The sequence below is a fragment of the Rutidosis leptorrhynchoides genome, chromosome 9, assembly GCF_046630445.1.
Source record: "Rutidosis leptorrhynchoides isolate AG116_Rl617_1_P2 chromosome 9, CSIRO_AGI_Rlap_v1, whole genome shotgun sequence".
Classification (NCBI taxonomy): Eukaryota; Viridiplantae; Streptophyta; class Magnoliopsida; order Asterales; family Asteraceae; genus Rutidosis; species Rutidosis leptorrhynchoides.
The window spans coordinates 57694431-57714530 of NC_092341.1; the positions used below are offsets into that span (position 1 = coordinate 57694431).

General features: G+C 32.0%; 2 protein-coding genes across 2 annotated transcripts; both read right to left on the reverse strand.

Moving 5' to 3' along the window:
* Positions 1 to 2034: 2034 nt before the first annotated feature.
* Positions 2035 to 4436, reverse strand: LOC139866816 (protein NUCLEAR FUSION DEFECTIVE 4). The gene is made up of 2 exons (XM_071855106.1): positions 3973 to 4436; positions 2035 to 3114 (listed from the first exon to the last, which is right to left on the reverse strand). The coding sequence occupies exons 1-2, from the start codon at positions 4429 to 4431 to the stop codon at positions 2035 to 2037; spliced, it is 1539 nt and encodes a 512-aa protein (XP_071711207.1). The 5' UTR covers positions 4432 to 4436.
* Positions 4437 to 12193: 7757 nt separating this feature from the next.
* LOC139865770 (protein NRT1/ PTR FAMILY 2.11-like) lies at positions 12194 to 19703 on the reverse strand. Its single transcript, XM_071853869.1, has 4 exons — positions 19558 to 19703; positions 19249 to 19466; positions 18210 to 18769; positions 12194 to 13361 (listed from the first exon to the last, which is right to left on the reverse strand). The coding sequence occupies exons 1-4, from the start codon at positions 19649 to 19651 to the stop codon at positions 12446 to 12448; spliced, it is 1788 nt and encodes a 595-aa protein (XP_071709970.1). The 5' UTR covers positions 19652 to 19703; the 3' UTR covers positions 12194 to 12445.
* Between the last annotated feature and the right edge of the window lie 397 nt (positions 19704 to 20100).

The following is a 20100-nucleotide window of genomic DNA, read 5'->3' on the forward strand; positions in this document are numbered from 1 at the left end:
GTAGTGTTCTAGTTTTGTAAAAAAGCATTTCTATAACATCCAATTGAATTCAAAAACAAATTATATACATATTCAATTACAAATTTGATATTTTCTACTGTTGAATTAGTCCTACTTTGTAATAAAAACCAATTTGAAGGGTAAACCTTCAGCTACTTTTGGATTCTTTTAAAAAAAAACCATAACTTTTAAGGCTTAATAATTATTGTGCCACATATGTACAAAATGCAAGGTTGGTGGTTAGGCTATGTTATTTGTTTCTTGCTGATTTAATACACAGCAGCTATTTTTTTTTTTCTCTTTTTCTTTCTTTTTTTTTTTTTTTTTTTTTTTATAAAGTGTCCCGCCGCAACGCACGGCTAACCTACCAGACTTGTATATATTCATTTAGAAAAGCCACATTTGCTACTGTTGAATTAGGCTAAACCTGTAAAAAAAAACCAACTTGAGGGGTATAATAATTTTGGAATTAAAGTAAAGGCTGCCGCCACATCCATTCACTTTTTGCGTTTTTTATACGGATTTTTGGTCTTAAATATATTAGCAGGTACAATAAATCAAATTAATGATTGGTTCAGTGGTTTGTTTGCATGCTTGGGTTTATGCCTACAGGTTGTAGGTTCAACTTACAACATTTTTTTTTTTAACTTTACTTCACCAATCACTTTTTGTTTGAATTTTGTTACTTGCCCCTCTAATAATTTTATTTACAATTTACTCCTCTCATTTTCTTCTCCATTTTATTTTCATTCTAAGCTATCACATTCTTTTAGTTTTTGATTCTTCTCTTTAACTTCTCTTTTAAATCAAATGATATTTTAAATTTAACCATGCCTTCAATTGATATTTGTATAAAAAAATTAATAACCATATGCCAAATAAATTACGTAAAGTTAAACATTTACTTTTATACCAGTATCATTATACCTATTGTAATAATAATTCATTAAAAATTAAGATGATATACTACATTTTGTTTTCACAAATCCTGAATTTCTTTACCCACAATATAATCAGAAGGAACAAAGGAAAAAGAACGTTTTGTTTACAATTGTAAGAGGTGTTTGATATGGTAATAGATGTTTGATATGTTAAAACAAATTATTGTCTCTTGAGTTATGTTAAGCTCATTAACGTTATAATATTTTTGTTAAAAATATATACTTAAGTACTACAAAAAGTTTCCCGTACGCAGCAGAGGGGTGGCCGCCGCAACGCGCGGTGACCACTGTACTTGTATATATTCATTTGGAACTTTAATGAACAGTAAAATCCAAATGATTTCAATTTTGAAACCCGCTTTTTTAAGTGTTATACTTGACATAATAAAAGTAAATCAAATGTAAGCTTTGCGTAGTGGTTGTACAAGTGTATTAATCATCAAAGGGTCACGGGTTCAAGTCCCGTCTACACCTTTATGTTTATTTAATATTTATTTTTTTTACTTTTTACCCCTTTTATTTTATTTTAAATTCCGTCCTACTTTCAATTTTCTTATTATTTTTTTAATCTAATTTTTTTTTACAATACTTATTTGATATTTATTTTTTTTACTTTTTACCCCTTTTATTTTATTTTAAATTCCGTCCTACTTTCAATTTTCTTATTATTTTTTTAATCTAATTTTTTTTTACAATACTTATTTGACTTCTTTTTTTTTTTTTTTTCTTGACCACTTTTTTATATATATTTTATATAAAATATTCTTTTTACTTCTTATTTTTCTTAACGAATTTTTTTCTACTATCACACTTTACTATTAAATAACAAGAATATTCAAACTATGTTGATTTTAATTATTGATTTGAAACATATTTTCTCTTTGATTTTGTTAGAGTTATTAACGTTTGAGTATTTAATTTAAAAACATAAGTTGTGTACAATGAAAGGCCGGCTAACTATGTTAAAAAAATAAGGGGTCCGCCGCCGCAACGCGCGGCTGACCCCAAGACTTATTTTATTCAGTAAAGAATGAAACTACCTGGCCCATTCACTTTACAGACTCGTGCTAAATGAATAAACCTCATCATGTTGCTACTCTTGCAAGTGTTTTAATCGTCTCTGCAAGATCAACGCATAAAAACCCCTCGTACGAAAAAACAACATCAACGAAACAACAACACCAATAACGCAAACTCCAGCACAAATATAAAACGAAAGCATAAAGCAATGAATCCCGTGACACGAACCCCCTCCAATTTTCGTTTCCTTGTCATAAATACGACCAATCACTTGCACCGAAAGTAAATACGAACCAATAGGGTTAGCTGCAGCAATAGTATTAAAAATCGTCCCAATATGTTTCACCCCAAATATTTCTGAAGTAATCGTAGGCATTAAAGACCATTGCGAACCATAACAAATGCCTACGATCACTGAACCAACGTATAAACTCCCTCCTGACCCGATAATCAAATGTCCAATCACCATTAAACCTTGTGTAAGTGATATAAAAAACGGTCGCCCTAAACCGTAATTATGTAGAAAATAATCAGATACAAATCCACCACCAAAACGACCAAGAAAATTCCATATACTATAAAGCGAAACAATAGCATTGATCTCAACAACCGAGTAGTTTAAAGACTCACCTATTTGAGTTATGTTGTTAATTGTTGCCAACCCTGACCCTAATGCACAAACCATAGCTAAAAACAATAGCCAAAAGTTAACGGTGCACATGGCTTGAACAAGATTTAATTCAACCGGTGCACTGTTTTGTTCCTCTGAGGCTGTGATCAATGGAGATAACGCAGGGGACGGTGTTTGTTGGGTTGTTTTCTGGGCTGTGAGGGCGATTTGGATAGGTGATAAGATTAGGATTAAGAGAATGGAGGTGGTTAAGATGTGGGCCCATGAAGGGAATGTGAAGATGTTTTCAAAGATGATTATGATCATTAGATATGTGGCGATGATTAGTGCGATTAGTGAGAAGCGGTTCAAATGTGGCTTGTCGTTGGTCGTGTTTGAAGGGTTTGTGTGTACTAAAGACATGAGGACCAGTGGAACGAACGTTGGAAAAACAGCGAGCATGAGCAGGAAGGTGGTCTGTTTGCCATCGAATAATGTTCGGTAAATTTGTATTAGTATTGCTCCGCTTAGTCCCAAAAATCCCTGTTTTCAAATCAAATTTCGAGTTTAACAAACCTCTTGTTCAAACCTCAATAGCAGTCAACATATATGACCGTTAGTGAAAGAGTCCACACTCTTTAACAGTGCCAAAACTTGAACATTTGTATTGAGAGGGCCAGATTAGTAAAATTTTACTGTAATATTTTTTTTGACCGATAATAAATTCTTAAAATTGCACTTAAGGGTGCCATTTTACTTCAAGTATAAAAGTGAATATTGTAGCCCTCGGAGTTGCGAATGTTTTAAATTCCGAATCAACTAAATATGACTCCATATAAAAGAGATATGATTAAAACGGTGTCATCTCGCAAAATCTGCGAGTCTTCACTATTTTAGTTATATCTCTTTCATACGGGTTCAATTTAGTTGATTCAATACCTCAAACGTAGTAACTCGAAGGACTACATATCCAGTAATTACCCGAATTTTACGGGCCACAGCCTTCCTTTGTCCCCTGATAGCCGTCCTTGCTCCTCAAATTATCTGACCGGGTTAAACTTCCGTTTAATACGTACAATGCAATAATAACTTATGCATCGTAATAGCGGCATCATGTATTTTTTCTTTTAGAACATTATCCATTTATCCAAAACTTGAATAAATTTAATTTATTTAAGTTTATAAACAAGAGGCCAAAGTAATCAAGAAGAAACAATGATGTAATGTTGTTACCTTTCTATGTCATTGTTTGGTGTTATACTACGTCTATATTATTTTAATAATCGGTCAGGCGTCCCTACATTTGCTTTATCTTCATAATTACGTACGGAGTACTACTATTTTTTAGAGTTTATCATAACAACAAATCAATTAAATTAAGCAAACTATTAATTAAATCACCTTCATAATCCCAACGCTCGTCCCACCGTAATCCGGAAAATTCCTTACCGCGACGACAACATTAGCGGTATTAAAAAATGTCTGCGCGTGTGCCGCCATAAACATAAACAGGCACATGAGCAGCACGTGAGGCCGGTAAATGACTCCAGTAACAGATAACCACATAAGAAAGTAACCCGCGAAACACTGAACCGCTCCAGCCACGTAAACCCATCGCAACCGGGATCCGACACCGGTTTGTTTATCCGTAACAGCATGGTAAAGTAAACCGGATAAAATTCCGATATTGGCGCCGATATCTTTGAAAACGGAAACGGTATCGAGTGTGGATTGATCGTAACCTTGACTGGATTTAAGTGTAGATGAATATATTGCGAAACAATATGATGCACCGGAGCTGCACTGGATCCATATGCTCGCAACCGTAGCTATCCATTTGTTGTTTTCGGACATTTTCATTTTTTAGAAAATGGGAATATATTTAGGTGTGGAGGATAAAGATGAATCTAATAAATACGGTACATGTGGGCTGTGGCCAGCTTGTTAATTGCAGTTTTTAAAAAATAAATAAATCTAAAATCGGAATACTTTTGTATGGTTGTGAGGTTGACTGCGTACCTCAAGTGTTTGTGATTAAAACGTGCGTAACTCATCTACATACTGACTGAGAAGATACGTCTGTTTGATGTCGTACGACTCGTGGCTAACACTATTCATTATTATAACTTCCACATCAACGTCACATCATCATTCAAATTCTATAACTAACTCATAAAATCCTATAACTAAACGCTGCCTATCATGACTAAAACATCTTACCCTTAACTGCCACGTCATTAATTAATTTCTTTTTATATTTTTTAACTAACACAAATAATAATAATCTATCAATTTTATATATAATAACAAACTAAAAATAGGTCATTTTAAAAAGTTAAATATAATCTTAGCCATTTATTTAATTAGTTACCACTAATCTAGACCATTAATTTTTATCTAATCTTGATTTTAATTTTTATCTAATCTTGATTTGACCTCATAATCTTCGCATTGATTTGTTTGATTACTAAATTACCCATCTTTTCCTCTTAAGAAAAAGAAACACGGAAGGAAGAATGCAATAAAATTAGGGGTTCAATCACACTTCGGTCCTCGCTCCATCCGTTCGATCATACACTCTCTACGAATCATGTTTTCGATTCGTTCATTAACCTTCATCATTCAAGATATGCTGCATAGATCCAATTACCAATTGTTCGGTTCATACCATCTATCATCTATGTAAGTACAGATTTGTAAATCAATCAGTATCGATTGTAGATATTCTTATCTATGTTGGATTAAATTGAAGAATTGATTTATGATATTCAAATCGATAGGAAGGTCGGAACAATACTGATTCAATAGGAAGCTCGTGATGTTGACATATATGCATCGACGCTGAAGACTCAAACTGGATAAAATCAAAATTAGGGTTTCGTCCATACTAAAACTTTCCCCTCAAATCGTCGACTAAAATCGATGATATTGTAAGTATGTATTTTTTGGTTAATTACTGATTCTCTTTTTTATTCATTGCAACTGGGCAACATATATGTGTTGTAGATATACAGTGGGATTCATTACAACATATATGCGTTGTAAAATAACAGCATACAAATATACAAAAGGATAGTAATAATTATTTCTCATGTTCTGGTATTCCATAAATATTTCCATGATATGTTCTTCAAGTTTGTTACTAGATTTTATGATCAACACAAATCAGAGTCACAATCACCCTTTTCACGGTTCTGGTTTATTAATTGTGTATGTTTAGTATTTATGTTTGTTTGTATGAATAACGACCTTGATAAATGATCATGCTTTCATTTTAGTTGTATCTTCTTTTCCTTTTTAGCAATTACGAGTATTTTTGGTCGATCAGGTATGAACTGTGTGACATAAACGTTATCCACATTAATCAATAAACCTATTTATACATATAACTGTCACGAACTGGAAATCGGGATCGTCTACTTAATTTTGTAAAATATCTTTCATTTTTGTAGCTTGAGTGAGGGGGTGAAGGTGTGAGAGAGACTATGAAATCTTGAGGAAAGAATTTATAGGGGATAATGAGGTGGTGGAATCACTATTGGAATCTGATGAAGCGTTAACACGTAACCGCAGGGAACTGTTCGGTGGCGTTGATCGTTTTATAGCTACCGAATATTCATGTGGTAACTTTTTCAAACTTGCCTTTATCTCTCATACGTTGTTCTAGCTCGAAATTTGAGGTCAGATGGACGGATTGGTGGGTTGAACCTTTGAAACTTTAGTGTTTTACCCTTGGTCGATTCGGGCTGGGTAGGGTGCTACCCCTTTTCATTCTCTGTCCAGGCAAAACAACCAATTATCAAACGACCCATTTGTGAGGTAGTGATTGGTTATTTTAACTATACTTAAAATCTAACTATTGTTAGATTTTATTTTTTTATAATATTTCTGTCATATGAAAATAGAACAAGTGGGTTTAATTGTAAGTACTAATTTTGTTCTCACATTATGATTACATATTGGCTTCAAGTGTGCAGAATAGAATAAAAGTTGGCTTATACCTTACTCACACATTCCAAATATTACCAACAAAGTTTTCAAATTGTAGAACTTGATACATGTTACAAGATCATTATCAATTATTAATGTAAGATAAGTTACCTCAAATCGTTTACTCCTAAATCTATTAACATTGATTTAAAATGAAGTGATTAACTTTTGGAAACATCTTTGTCTCATCCAAAAACCCTCTCAAGTCCTTCACATGTTTAATCAGAAACGATGATGTTGATTCCTAAAAACACCCGAGTGAATTCAAATTCAAGATCACATCTTTCTTCTCCTAAATCAAAATTATTTGGAATGTGTGAGTAAAGTGTATGCCAACTTTTATTCAAGATTACATCTCTCTTCTCCTAAAAACACACGAGTGAATTCAAATTCAATATTAACTTTTGGATCGTGTTGTCACTTTATTCATTTGGATGATATTAAGCCAAAAGGAGTTGTTAATGAGGTCGTAGAGCAAATTGAATATGCAGATCGCATTATAGTCAATAAGGTATATGTTTATCGCAATACAACACAGTTACTTCATGTTATATTATGGAAACGCAAGACCTTGGAATTGGTTATCGTCGAAAATCAAACTTGCAAGACCTTGAAAGTCTTACTGGTGGAGAGGTAATATTTTTTTTGTTATTTATCTCTAACCTAATCATTCATGTGGCTAATGTTATGTTCATAAATCTGCTATAGGTAATTACCGATGAGCTTGGCATGAAACCTTGAGAAAATGGCACCAGAAATGCTAGGGACGTGCAAAAAGGTAAATTGACTTTACTATTACTGGAGAAAATGGTACCGGATCTTGGGTGAAAAATGAAGTATGAAATGTAAGTTAAAGTTTGAAACTTGTGTATGAATTTAGGTTGCAATTTCAAAAGTTTAAACGGGTGAATTTAGGTTGCAATATCGAAAGTTTAAACGGGTGAATTTAGGTTACAATATGAAATTGGACATTATTACATTTTGTGAATATATTATGAAGTGCCAGTGTCAGGTGCCATTTTCAATTCATTTATCTATAAATAAATGGATTGATTTGAGCTATATTTAGTCTATAATAAGCAAGGTTGAAAAAGACGCGAGATGGGCCGAAATGGTAGCGACCTCAAAACGTCGCAACGAAAAAAATGGGGCCGAGACGGGGTCGAAACGGATGTTGACTAATGTTGACTTTTATATATATAAATATATATTTACACATATTTTAGAGCTAAAAACCTTCGTTGACAAGTTTGTACCTATAATTGCTATTAGCGTTAATATAATACAAAATGGAATACTAAACTAAGTCAATTTTGATTGATTTGACCGACATATGACCGATTTTAACAGAATTTCTGACTTTTGACCAGTGTTGACCCAATTTTCCTGCATTTGACCTGACTTTTGACCGTTGACCGGCTTATAAGAAAACGGGACGGAGTCGAAACGGTTTAGTCACCAAAACACCGCAACGGACGTCACAACGGACGCCGTTTACAACAGTGATAATAAGTAAGCTGGCTATTCAAAAAGATTAGCCCCAGATTACGTTGTATTCCTGAATTTTGCTGATTATTAGTTAGGTTCAACATGCTTTAGGTTTTTGAGTATACTGCAAATTTGCTTAGTCAATCCGGGCTATGATTTAATCACTTATTGACCTGGATAATATGAACTGATTGAGCACCTCAAGTTTTCTTTTTATCATGGGGATGTTGTGTTTGGGCTTGTGCTCGATAAGTTGTGTCCTTGAGGAACTGTCATAAGGCTTGAAGATGGTAAATAGCGATCAAGGCAGCATGTTTTACAACCAAGGTATAATTTTGATTCTTTTTTATGTTGTTTAGATGTTGCAAAATGGACGGGTCAGGTGGGTTGTCTAACGGGCAACATAGGTAAAAACATATCCTAGACTTTCGATTGGTTTATCAACTCTTTAAGGATAATTATTTTTCCCTAAATCAATAATTAATCTAAATAACACTATACAAAGATATTCTTACTCATAAGGGTTTAAACATTAAACATAATTTGGGATGTATTAAACATTCCTTTTAATTAAGCTATTATTTTATTATTTAAATATATGTTGTGTTTAGAAGATGGGTTAAAATTGCCACTCTGATGTACTTCTTATGTCGATATTTTTTAGTAAGAATTACTTTGCAGTAAGAATTACTTTGCATTTGTAACAGGTTCCTCGGAATTCAATTTTTCTTATGGATAAATGTGAGCATGATGTTCCCACAATTGATCAATGTGATATTGGTATCTAAAAGTAGGGAAGTTATGTTTAAAGATTTAAGTACACTGCATGCAAAGCTTGAATCAACTTGCATTGAAAGGTAGCGAGCAGTTTATGAACTTGAGAAGTCAATTTATAAATCCATATATGTTGACTGCAAATGTCCCTATTTTGGTTTTTTTTTACGAATACTTATTTGGTGATATGCTAATGATCATTGGTTATTTTATTTAGTTTCTTAATGCCTTCTATAAATGTCACCCAACACAGATACTATTGTCAGTTGGTTCTAGCAATTCTGCCTTCAAATCGATGCTTTAGTTAATATAAGCACATTATGCATGGTGGCTACCTTAAGTGGTCAATGTGCATTTTTATTCAAATTTGGCCTTTTGTCAAGTCCAGTTAATTTGTTAATCAACATGATCGTAATGAGGTATGTATTCTAACTATCAAATCCTATGTCCTTTGATGTTGTAAATTATGACATTAAAGGTATGAAATTCTCTGTTGCTGCCTTGCCTTTATACAATTAGAACTAATGCAATATTACCTAACAATGTATATAGAGGGCACTATAATTCTATATACTTCATGTTCATAGTAACTTTGCTTATATTTGGATTTCAACTTATATATATCTAATCAAAATATGATGGTCTCAAACTTGATTAATACCTAAACCAAGGATGATAAACATGTTACTTTAACACGTTTATAAATATACTTTGATTTCAATTTACAAAATATGACCATCTTATGTCTTTTTTTACATTGTTTATAAACATTACTCGTGAATAAATCCTCACAAAGCCCCGCGAATTCGCGGGTATTCAGCTAGTAATAATAATAATAATAATAATAATAATAATAATAATAATAATAATAATAATAATAATAATAATAATAATGGGTGTACAATATAAATTATGCAGTAAATGGTTGTACAATATAGATGAGAATTTGTACAATGTTAGTATAATAACAGTTGTACAAAATGCATATGAATTTGTAAATATGGTGAAAGGGGTCTTTAAATACAAAAGGTAAGATGAATGGCCCACAATTGCTATAACTAAAGGTGATATACTCGTTAAATTGATGGTGAATGTTGTATAATGAAGTGTATAACTAATTAGTGCCTATGGCATTATAGAGATAATGAATGCCACATCACAAGAAGAGTGGGTAACTAACCTATAATGAAACCATAGGTTGTGGTCTTATACATAAGGTGTAAAATCATATCACTTTATTTCGATTAAATGTTGATTTTATCTATATATACACAAATGGATAGCGAAAAATAGATGTTTTATAACTAATTAATGGATTAAATCTAGTTAATATTTTTATTTTTAATGAATTAAAAATACCAGTGTAACACACATAGTTTCAAAAAATATTATAATGTCTCTTGGTGACCAGTTACCTACTAAAACTGGCAAAACAAATTATTTGACATCTTTTTAACAAAATTTTTTTTACACGAATTATCCCTATGGTTTGCTCATTTTGCGTGTGCAACCATAAGACTAACGGACGTTAAAAAATTCGTTAAATCATAACAACTTAACTAAGAAAATTACACGAATTGTCCATTTGGTTTGCTAAAATAGCAGCAGTAACATCGGAAGAATAGTAGCAGCTGCAACAACGGAAGAATAGTAGTAACACCATTCAGCTCATCGATTTGTACTCCGATATTCAGTCCAACCACCACCATTCAGTCCGATTTGTACCCAAATCTATTCATCGTTTTGAACTCCGACCACCATCTTTAGTCCTAAGGTTATTTTATCCAATTTGTTGGAGGATGATGATATTGAGTTTGATGATATATATTTGCTGAAGGATGGTGAATTTTCAGTGTCGATTTGTACTCCCAATTTGTTCATCGATTTGTATTTAATTTGTTACCATCGTTAATTTTACCCAAAGCAAAAAACTGAATTTAATGACATTAAGAAATATGTATACTTGTAATTTGAAGAGGAAGAAAGAAACGAAAATGACGACGAAATGAAGATGAGGAAGAAGGAAACAAAAATTGGGTTTTGTTCACGAGAAGATGAAGATGAGGAAGAAGGAAACAAAAATGCCCTCACATGCTTAGCACATGACTGTTTTAACGGGAAAGAATAATAACGTTAGCATGTATAACGTAAACTTTATTTATCAGGTTAGCAATTTATGTCGATTTATATTAACACACTCTTTTAATGTATATGGCATGCAATAGTATTTTCTGGATATATAGCATACATTGGAATTGGAATAAAAACGAAAGTATATTTAGCAGCTTTAACCTTTATTTTAATAATATCTTGCCTTAAAAAAAATTAAAAATTATAGTATTTCCTCATAAAAAAAGGTTTCACTTGAATATATTATCTTATCTTAAAAAAAATATATATATATATATATGACTATTGAAAGATGGTTTATTTTTCTTCGCTCCTAAAAGTATTACAATACGAGAATAGATACATACACAACCCTAAACAAAAATGGGCTTCACACAATAATAGTCCGCAATACTAACCAAACATAATTATCATTACCATTAACAATATAACTAATAGACAAAATTTGTCTTATTTGTTATGAATAATACTGTTTAGTTTTTCATTTTTCACAAACCAAACCCCCTAACTTCTATTAAAATACAAATTGAACCCCCCACTTTATACGTATATTCTAAATTATTATTTATCCCATCACTAACACCAAAAATACTGAATAATAACACCCACCACGCTTTACCGACTTGTACACTGCGCTCAAACAGTAGGACCCACATAGGCCACTACTGTGCTATTTTTTTTTTGTTTCCAACGATAAAAGAAGCAACTTTCTTAAAAGGAAAAACCCTTCAATGCTACCAAAAGATGTCGAAAAACATTCTTTTTTACAAAATAGATCAACTAACATTAACGCTAAAAGAAGCAACTTTCATAAAAGAAACAACCCTTTAATGTTAGATGTCGAAATTTTTTATTTTTTTTTTACAAAATAGATCAAGGCTTTTTTTTTTAACTCGCATTCAAAACGGAGCCCCCGGCGCGAAGCGAGGGCTCCACTACTAGTTGGATACTATAAATGTCTGTTAACATTGAATCCAAAACTAGGCTTTGCAACCCCAGCCCAATCTATCACGTCCGTTTTGTCAGTTTCCTAATATGACGGGTCCTTTAAAAATATAAATATAGGTCCAAAAATAGGTCGAATTTAATGTTGCATGAAAGTCCAAAAAAGTTCACGGATCCATCGAGTTTAGCAGATCGATATAAATCGCAAAAATAACTTAACTTTCAACAACGTAAATAACAACTTAAAACAATTTCAGGTTTTGTAATGATAATTTATATTTCATAGTTTCTCGACTTTATTAACAGAAGACGTAGCAATTGTAATCCCATCTGTGACCATTCACTCACAATGTTGAATATGATCCTTATAGTTAATTTTACATTCGAAAAAAATAGCATAATCACACACAAATCACATATGCATATACATAACAAGTAGGACAACTAAACTAATACATGATAATCTATACTCTTGCAGCCTCTTGTTATGTATACAATTACACAAATACTAATACTCCGTAATAATCAGAGTACTGAAACTTGCTTTTCAAGCTAAAGATTTATCCGATTTCTTCTCCATTTCCACCATAGCACCATTATCAGCACCACCATCAACCACACTATTATTCTTATATCGATACCATCTCGAAATAATCAAAAAGTATCCCATATTAACAACCCCCAAAACAGTTATCAAGAAATAAAAATAGTCCAATCTACCCTTATTAAGATCCTCAGGCAACCAGTTCCCATTAGCCGCCTTTTCAGTCGTTCGATGAATAATCGTAACCAAAAAACTATTCAAATAACTTGAAGCCGCCATTCCACAAAAAAAAGTTGCACCAGCAACACTTCTCATATTTTCAGGAAACTGTTTATAATAAAACTCAACCAAACCTATTGAAGTAAATGACTCTGCAAAACCAGCCAATGTTAGTTGAGGAACAAGCCATAAAGCGGACATTGACGAAATCGCCCCTCTATGTGGTTCATAACCTAATGTAGGTTTCGTTAGAGCAAGATTTCGTCTTTTTTCTTCGACTAACGCTGAAACAAGCGAAGCTACAACGGTTAAAAATATCCCAAACCCGATTCGTTGTAGAAGTGATATACCTCCTTCTTTGCCTGTAATACGTCGTAGTAGAGGAACAATGAGACGGTCGTAAATTGGCACGAAAACGACTAATGTGATCATTGTGAAAACTGTGTATGAAGCTGCAGGGATTTCGAATTTGGATTTGAAAAAGTGTCTGTTGGATTGAAGGGCCTGAAAGACAACATATTGGGTTTGTTGGGTCATTGCTATTGAGTAAATAATGCCTGCAGCCCATATTGGTAGTACTCTTAATACACATTTGAATTCTTCTACTTGTTGGATGCTGCATAGCTTCCATGGATCGAATGCTGACCCGTCAGGGTTGATTTTGTCTTCGGGTGTCATAATTGCCGCTTTGTTAAGAAATCTGGTACGAAAATATCGAACGATTAGTTAATGATTGATCTAACTGTAGACGATAAATCGACGTCTAAGTGTCTAACTATTGTTTGTATAGTACAATTACAACAAAAACAATAATACCTAATCCCGCACATGCGAAGTATAAGGGATATGAGATGTAGACAATCATTCCTCTATTCTAGAATAAAAATTGACGCCTAACTATTTGCATAGAAATGTTATTATCAATAATTAATATCTTTTCTTTTTCATGTAGTTAGGTGTGATTAGGTGAAGAGAGCTTGTTATTGAATAGAATACATTTTAAGACATCAATCATGTAACTAAAGTTTATCAATTTTGGTCAAAGGTGGTTGATTAGAAATCTAGTTTGACTTGTTATGTGAGAAATTAGATATTTTCCTCTAGTTGAAAAAGACTAGAAATTACTTCATGAACCTCACATAATATGGTAATTACAAATTAAGTCCCTAAAATGAAAATGACTTCAACTGAAGTATCTAAGCATGTTTTCAAGAAGCCAATTTCAAGAGCCAATGATCACATGTGAACTAGAGATTAAGAGTCCTCTTTATTTTTCACTAATATATTTATGTACAGCTCTTAATTACTTTATTCGTCCCACATTAATAGTCTATTATTCTATTTTAAACTGTTTCAAATTAATAGTTCACTTTTATATATTGATAAGAATAATTAAGTAAAGTTCTATTATTCCCTTAATATAGGTGGATATGATTAAAATGAAAAAAAAGAAAAAGTAAGGATAAAACTGGAAAGTAAACAGAAAATACAGTATTTTTATAATTTTTTTTTAAACTGTGTGTTTTTTGTCTGTAGACACTATTAATATGCACGGAGGGAGTAACTAACTAAAATTGCTATTTCTTTGTCACTTAGAGTGCGTTTGTTTACCTCTTAATTAAATAGTTCAGCGCTAAATGCTGAATCATTCAACATTCAGCGCGTTTGTTTCTGACTTTTGAATGACAGATAGTGATGGATGGTTCAGCATTCGGTGTTGAACCATTCAGAGCTGGAACTATCTCTTAACCATTAAGCGCATGAATTTTATATCTCTTTAAATATATCAAAAACACTTATTAAACAAATATATTGTAGTTTTTATTAATGTCAAAGGTTAATAAGGTACATCATTCAGAATATGCGTTCAAAATGATTATCAAATAAGTTATTTTCATTTAAAAACAACTTCATTCAGAAGCTTTGAATTACTCAGATTCTGAAACATTTAACACTAAATCATTGAATTTTATCAAACGCACCCTTAATGTATCACTTTCTCTGAAAATTTGTATGTTTCTAGATGACATAGAATCAGACACCCCTCCCATTAAGAGAGAAATGGAATTAGAGTTAAATTATATAAAAAAAAAAGTAAACAATCCCTAAAATGTATTATGAATATATGACCCTTTCGAGTTTATTCCAAACAACAAGTGACTGTATCGTGTGAAAGTACTGATATTATAAATATATTCAATAGAAATTATCATTTTACTATTCCTAACATTATTATATTACTAAAATTAACTTTTTTCAAAAAAACCCGACTTTGAACAAAATACAAATCGGCCCCCGAAACTATGAATTCACTATTCCTAACATTATTATATTACCAAAATCCATCTTTTTTCAAAACTCAACTTTGCTCAAAGTACAAATCGAATGACCCCCAACTTTGGTCAAAATACAAATCGGCCTCCCAACCCGAAACTATGAACTCACTTTTCCTAACATTATTATATTACCAAAATCCACTTTTTCAAAATAACCACTCAACTTTGCTCAAAATACAAATCGAATGACCCCCCAACTTTGGTTAAAATACAAATCGGCCCCCAACTAGAATTTCCAAAAAAAATTTTACGGGACATATCTTCTCGCTCGCCGCGAGTTAAATCTTCCCAACAATACCGTTGAACTCGAAATAATTTTACGAACACAACGCTACTAACTACTCACAAAAACGGATGCCTTTTAAAAAAGCTAAATGGTTTGGGCCACCTTTCATACACATTATTTTTCCCCAAACACTTGGTTTTACATTAGGCCCTGCTTTGGAGTTTCGCTGCGAAGCGCGGGCTCCTTAACTTGTTAATAATAATTATGAAGGTTACATAAAGTTGAAATGTGAACTGAGTTTGTTAAGATTTGTAAATGAATGCACAAATTGTATAGTCATTTTCATTCCTTATCAAGATGGTCCTACGAACCCATCCGTTTCTCGTACCTAACTCAAAAACTAATAATTGTTCATGATTTTAAACAACAATTGTAGGCCGACATCAAAATTTTAGTTCCACCACTAGAAGAGGAAAAGTTAGTGTTGATTACCTTAATTAGATCAATATTAATTTGTTACGAAACACTAGCATAATTAAACGCATGTAAAGTAATGTGGTTTTTTCTTATAACGGACTAAACATATATTAAGAAGAAATTGGAGGACTATGCAAAAAAAAACAATTAGATAGTGCAGACAACAAATATGCATGATCTGTTATTGCACCGAAAAAAGGTACCTAAATTATTGATTAATTATTGATTGATATCATGATATGTGTATTCACACTTGTTGCCCATAGATGTGATGTGTTTTCTTTCTATTGGTTCATGATTTCTACCAATTCTTTAAATAAAGATAATATTTAACAAATCGGAGATAATTATCCATCTATTTATGTATTTTTCGTTCAACAATATATCTAATTCTTGGCCCCCGTTTGTTTAAAAAAGATATTATAGGATTTATATCACAACTTAACAAAAATAAACCTCAATTCCGTACACAATTATATCGAGTAGGATTGAACTTTATGTTCTTGACAAATATTTTTCTCTCTCTCTATCAGTTCTTAGTACATTAATATTAACTAATATTATATTAACTTATATAAATACAACAACAATGTCCAATACCATATGAGTGGTGTATGAGGGTGAGATGTAGACAATTCTTTTCATATCCGAGAATAAAGACAAGTCATTTCTCCACCCAGAGTGAAACACTCTCAGGAGTAGAAAAAGTGATCCCCCTCTTTATTTGACGGATAAAGAGATTGCTTCCGAGAGGACTTCCGGCATTTTAAGTAGAAAAAAGTTTTTTTTTAAATAAAATAAAAATACTAAAACAAAAATAATAATAGACGTCATGAAAATGGTAGAATTAAATTTCATGAATTTTAAATCATGTCTGGAATTGTTTAAACTATATTTATATTTATATCATATAAATATACATATAATTTGTTTAAACTATAATGGAGCCGATATGCTATTTTAAAGATAGTTTACACACAAGTGAACTAAACAAATAAATACTCACAAATGTCCAATATGCCATTATTTTGTTTTTATTACGGAGTACATACATACTGTCTGAATATATTTTATTATAAAAAACCAGTTTGTTATACGGAATTGCGGAATACTTTATATTATAAACTTAATATTATTAGATTTTAGATCTATATATACACGGGTTTAAAATAATAAAAAATATATGCTTTTAATATATAATCTAATAATTCTACCTTATATCTAAAAGGCATAGCTCAAATGAATAGCACCCTCAACAGTTTCACAAACCACCCCCACTCTTTCACTTACTTACATTTTAACCCCCAAAAAAATATATAATAGTTAAGTTTTTGTTTCTTACAAACTTAGCACAAACTTTTAACATTTTATTACGGTTTTTACAAACTTATCACAAACTTTTAACATTTTATACTTTAACCATTAAACTTAAAAGGCATAGCTCAAATGAATAGTACCCTCAAAAGTTTCACAAACCACCCCCCACTCTTTTACTTACTTACATTTTAACCCCAAAAAAAATATATAATAGTTAAGTTTTTGTTTCTTACAAACTTATCACAAACTTTTAACATTTTATACTTTAACCATTAAACTTCTCATTCATTATAAATCGACTACATACTTTATATACTACCTAATAGACAAAAACGGGGTACTTTCGTTCTTTCACTTTTTTCCCCCCTTTTCCACTTTTTTTTTTAAAAAAAAAAGCCCCCATAGTTTGTTCAAATATTAAAATCGACCCCCCAAACAGGGGGTAAAGTGTCAAATACTCATTTTCATAAAAAAAAATTTAAAAAAACTACACCCAAATATTCAACGGGCCATATCTTCTCGCTCGCACCGAGTTAAATTTTTCTGAAACCATCGTTAAACTCGAAACAATTTTAGGAGCACACTGTCACTAACTATACGCAAATCGGACGCTTTTTAAAAAACGCTAAATATTTGAGGTACTTTTCATACACGTCGATTTTGCGTTAAATTTTTAAAAGTCGACAATTTCATAGTGAAACGCGGAGATGTACATATATTGTTAATTTAAAATAACATTTAAATCTTTCACGGATTATACCTTTTAGTTCGACTCGAGTTGCGCTTCAATGATATCATCGTTAGCCACAAAATAATTTTACAAACTAAACGCAATATAACACATTGAAAACCGAACCCCGGCGCGAAGCGAGGGTTCGAACACTAGTTAATACTATTATATACTAGAGGCTTATATCTTTCACCGAGTAAGGATATTAGATTCAGATCTTGGAACTTAACTAAAAAATTTTATCACATTATTTTATTCCCTTTTTAAATTATTTCCACCTCAAAACAATTTAAAACTCAAGGTCTGGCACAAAAAAGTGAATTTTTTTGATTTCTAAACAAAAAAGTGATGACATTCATCATTGAAATGCGTGCGAGAATTCAATATAGATAGTCAGAAGTAAAAAAAAAAAAAAATTGGAAGTAATTAAATCAATAATCAATAAATAGTAATAAACGTTACCTGAATTGGTTCGAATATGGTAGAGCTGTATTTATTGATTTTGGTGGTGTATAATTGTAAAATGTTGATGTTGATTGTTGTGTAAGTTTCAACTTCCGTTTTTTAATTGCAACAGCGACTACTCTTGCCATACTTGTAAACGGACTACCTTGCGGTTTCACCTTCACGTAAATTTTCGTACCGCCAAAAAACAAAAAACACGATATCAACATGAAGATTGCAGGAATCGCTAGCCCGATTGGCCAACTCACGTCGGATTGAACGTAAACTACTAGTGTAACCGATACCATTTGAGCGAAAGTTAAGGTAAAAAAGTACCAATTGAAGAAACTGTTTATCCCTCTTTTACCCGACTCGGTGTTTGGATTGAACTGATCGGCTCCGAAAGCTAGGTTACATGGCCGGATACCGGCCGCCCCCACAATCATTAATGCGAATCCGGTTAGTAGAATCAGCCACTGCATCGGTGTGGCGCCAATGCATTGACTGCCTTCTTTTGACCCACATTCGGGTGGATGTAGTCCTTTTACTATCGCGGTTAAGTCAATTATCAACAAACCCTGTAGATACATTAAAATCTTATCCTTAAGTACACATTCGACAAAATTATTATAAAATTTTGTTTATTTTTTTCTTATTATAAAATTTTGTAAGTAACAGAATAACCAAACGGGTAAACATTTGCAAAAATGCTCACTGAATAATTCGATTAAGCACTGTAAAATTAGAGTAAAAATACTCACCACCTAGTTAGCTAGCCTAAACAGAAAAAAATTGTCAATTTGTCTTTTTCATAAATGTATGAAAAAATAAAATAAGTACATACCACGTTGCCTTTTATTTTATTTTTAACAGCAATCGATTATTCTGTAAGTAAAAAATCACCAAACGGACAAACATATTCAAAAGTGCTCACTGGGTAACTCAGTTAATAATACTTCAGATTAAAAATACTTCACTTCACGTTAGTTTAAAAAGAAAACCTTATCCGTATACTTAATTTACAAATGTATGCAAAAACGTAAAAAAAGATACATACCAAGAATGATGCGATAGAAGCAAAAGCTATGGTATTGTAACGACCGAAATACGTATCACATAAAAAAGCACCGAGCAAAGTTGAGATATTTGTGGTTCCATTGAAGACGTTAAGGAGTGTTGTAGCGGTTATACTTTTCATATTAAAAACCGTCGTTAAATACACTAACAAATTCGAAAGTGTTCCAATTGCTCCTAGCTTTTCAAATGTCTCGTTTCCTAACAGAATTCGAGTTCAATTAGATTTAGAAAACAAATAAATAATATGAAGTTTTGATTCATTAAAATGTGGTTAATTGATTAAACATACCTATGATGAAAGGCATAGCTTTGATTCCTCTGTAATTGATTTCAGGTTCTTCGTCTTCTTCGGGTAGAATTTGATGTTGTTTTTGGTTCTCCATTGTTGTTGTTTGATATGATATGAAAACTGAAGGTGAAAATGGAAGTTAAGTTATCTTGATGTTTGTTGGTTGTGAGACGCGCTTGTTATATGCATATATTATTATCGCCTGGGTTTTTTACTTCTCTTTCTACATTCATTATTAAAATTAACTTTTAGTGTTTTAATACGTTTACTGAGTATCATTTAATATTTAATTTTTATTTATAGTTTATAATTTAGAAAAATTACGTCGTTGTTACATGTGGTTTTGTAACAACCCAAACCAAACCGCGACCAAAATACAAAATAAAAAAAAAAATTTGCTGTACAGAGAAGTGGCGCGGCGCGCCATTCTGGCCTGTCCGGAAAGTTTCAAAATGCGAGAAAGATCGACTAGTTCCCGACATTTTTAGACCACACGCTTTTAACCACACATTCCAATATGTAAAACTATCACGATTCAAACAT

Excerpts from the sequence above, each read along its gene's own strand:
- LOC139865770 (XM_071853869.1), bottom strand. The coding sequence starts at position 19,651 with ATGGAGAACCAAAAACAACATCAAATTCTACCCGAAGAAGACGAAGAA. Across the intron at positions 19,467-19,557 it reads AGCTATGCCTTTCATCATAG|GAAACGAGACATTTGAAAAG; the intron begins GTATGTTTAATC and ends GAATTCTGTTAG. Across the intron at positions 13,362-18,209 it reads CCATATTCGAACCAATTCAG|ATTTCTTAACAAAGCGGCAA; the intron begins GTAACGTTTATT and ends TTTTCGTACCAG.
- LOC139866816 (XM_071855106.1), bottom strand. The coding sequence starts at position 4,431 with ATGAAAATGTCCGAAAACAACAAATGGATAGCTACGGTTGCGAGCATA. Across the intron at positions 3,115-3,972 it reads CGAGCGTTGGGATTATGAAG|GGATTTTTGGGACTAAGCGG; the intron begins GTGATTTAATTA and ends ATTTGAAAACAG.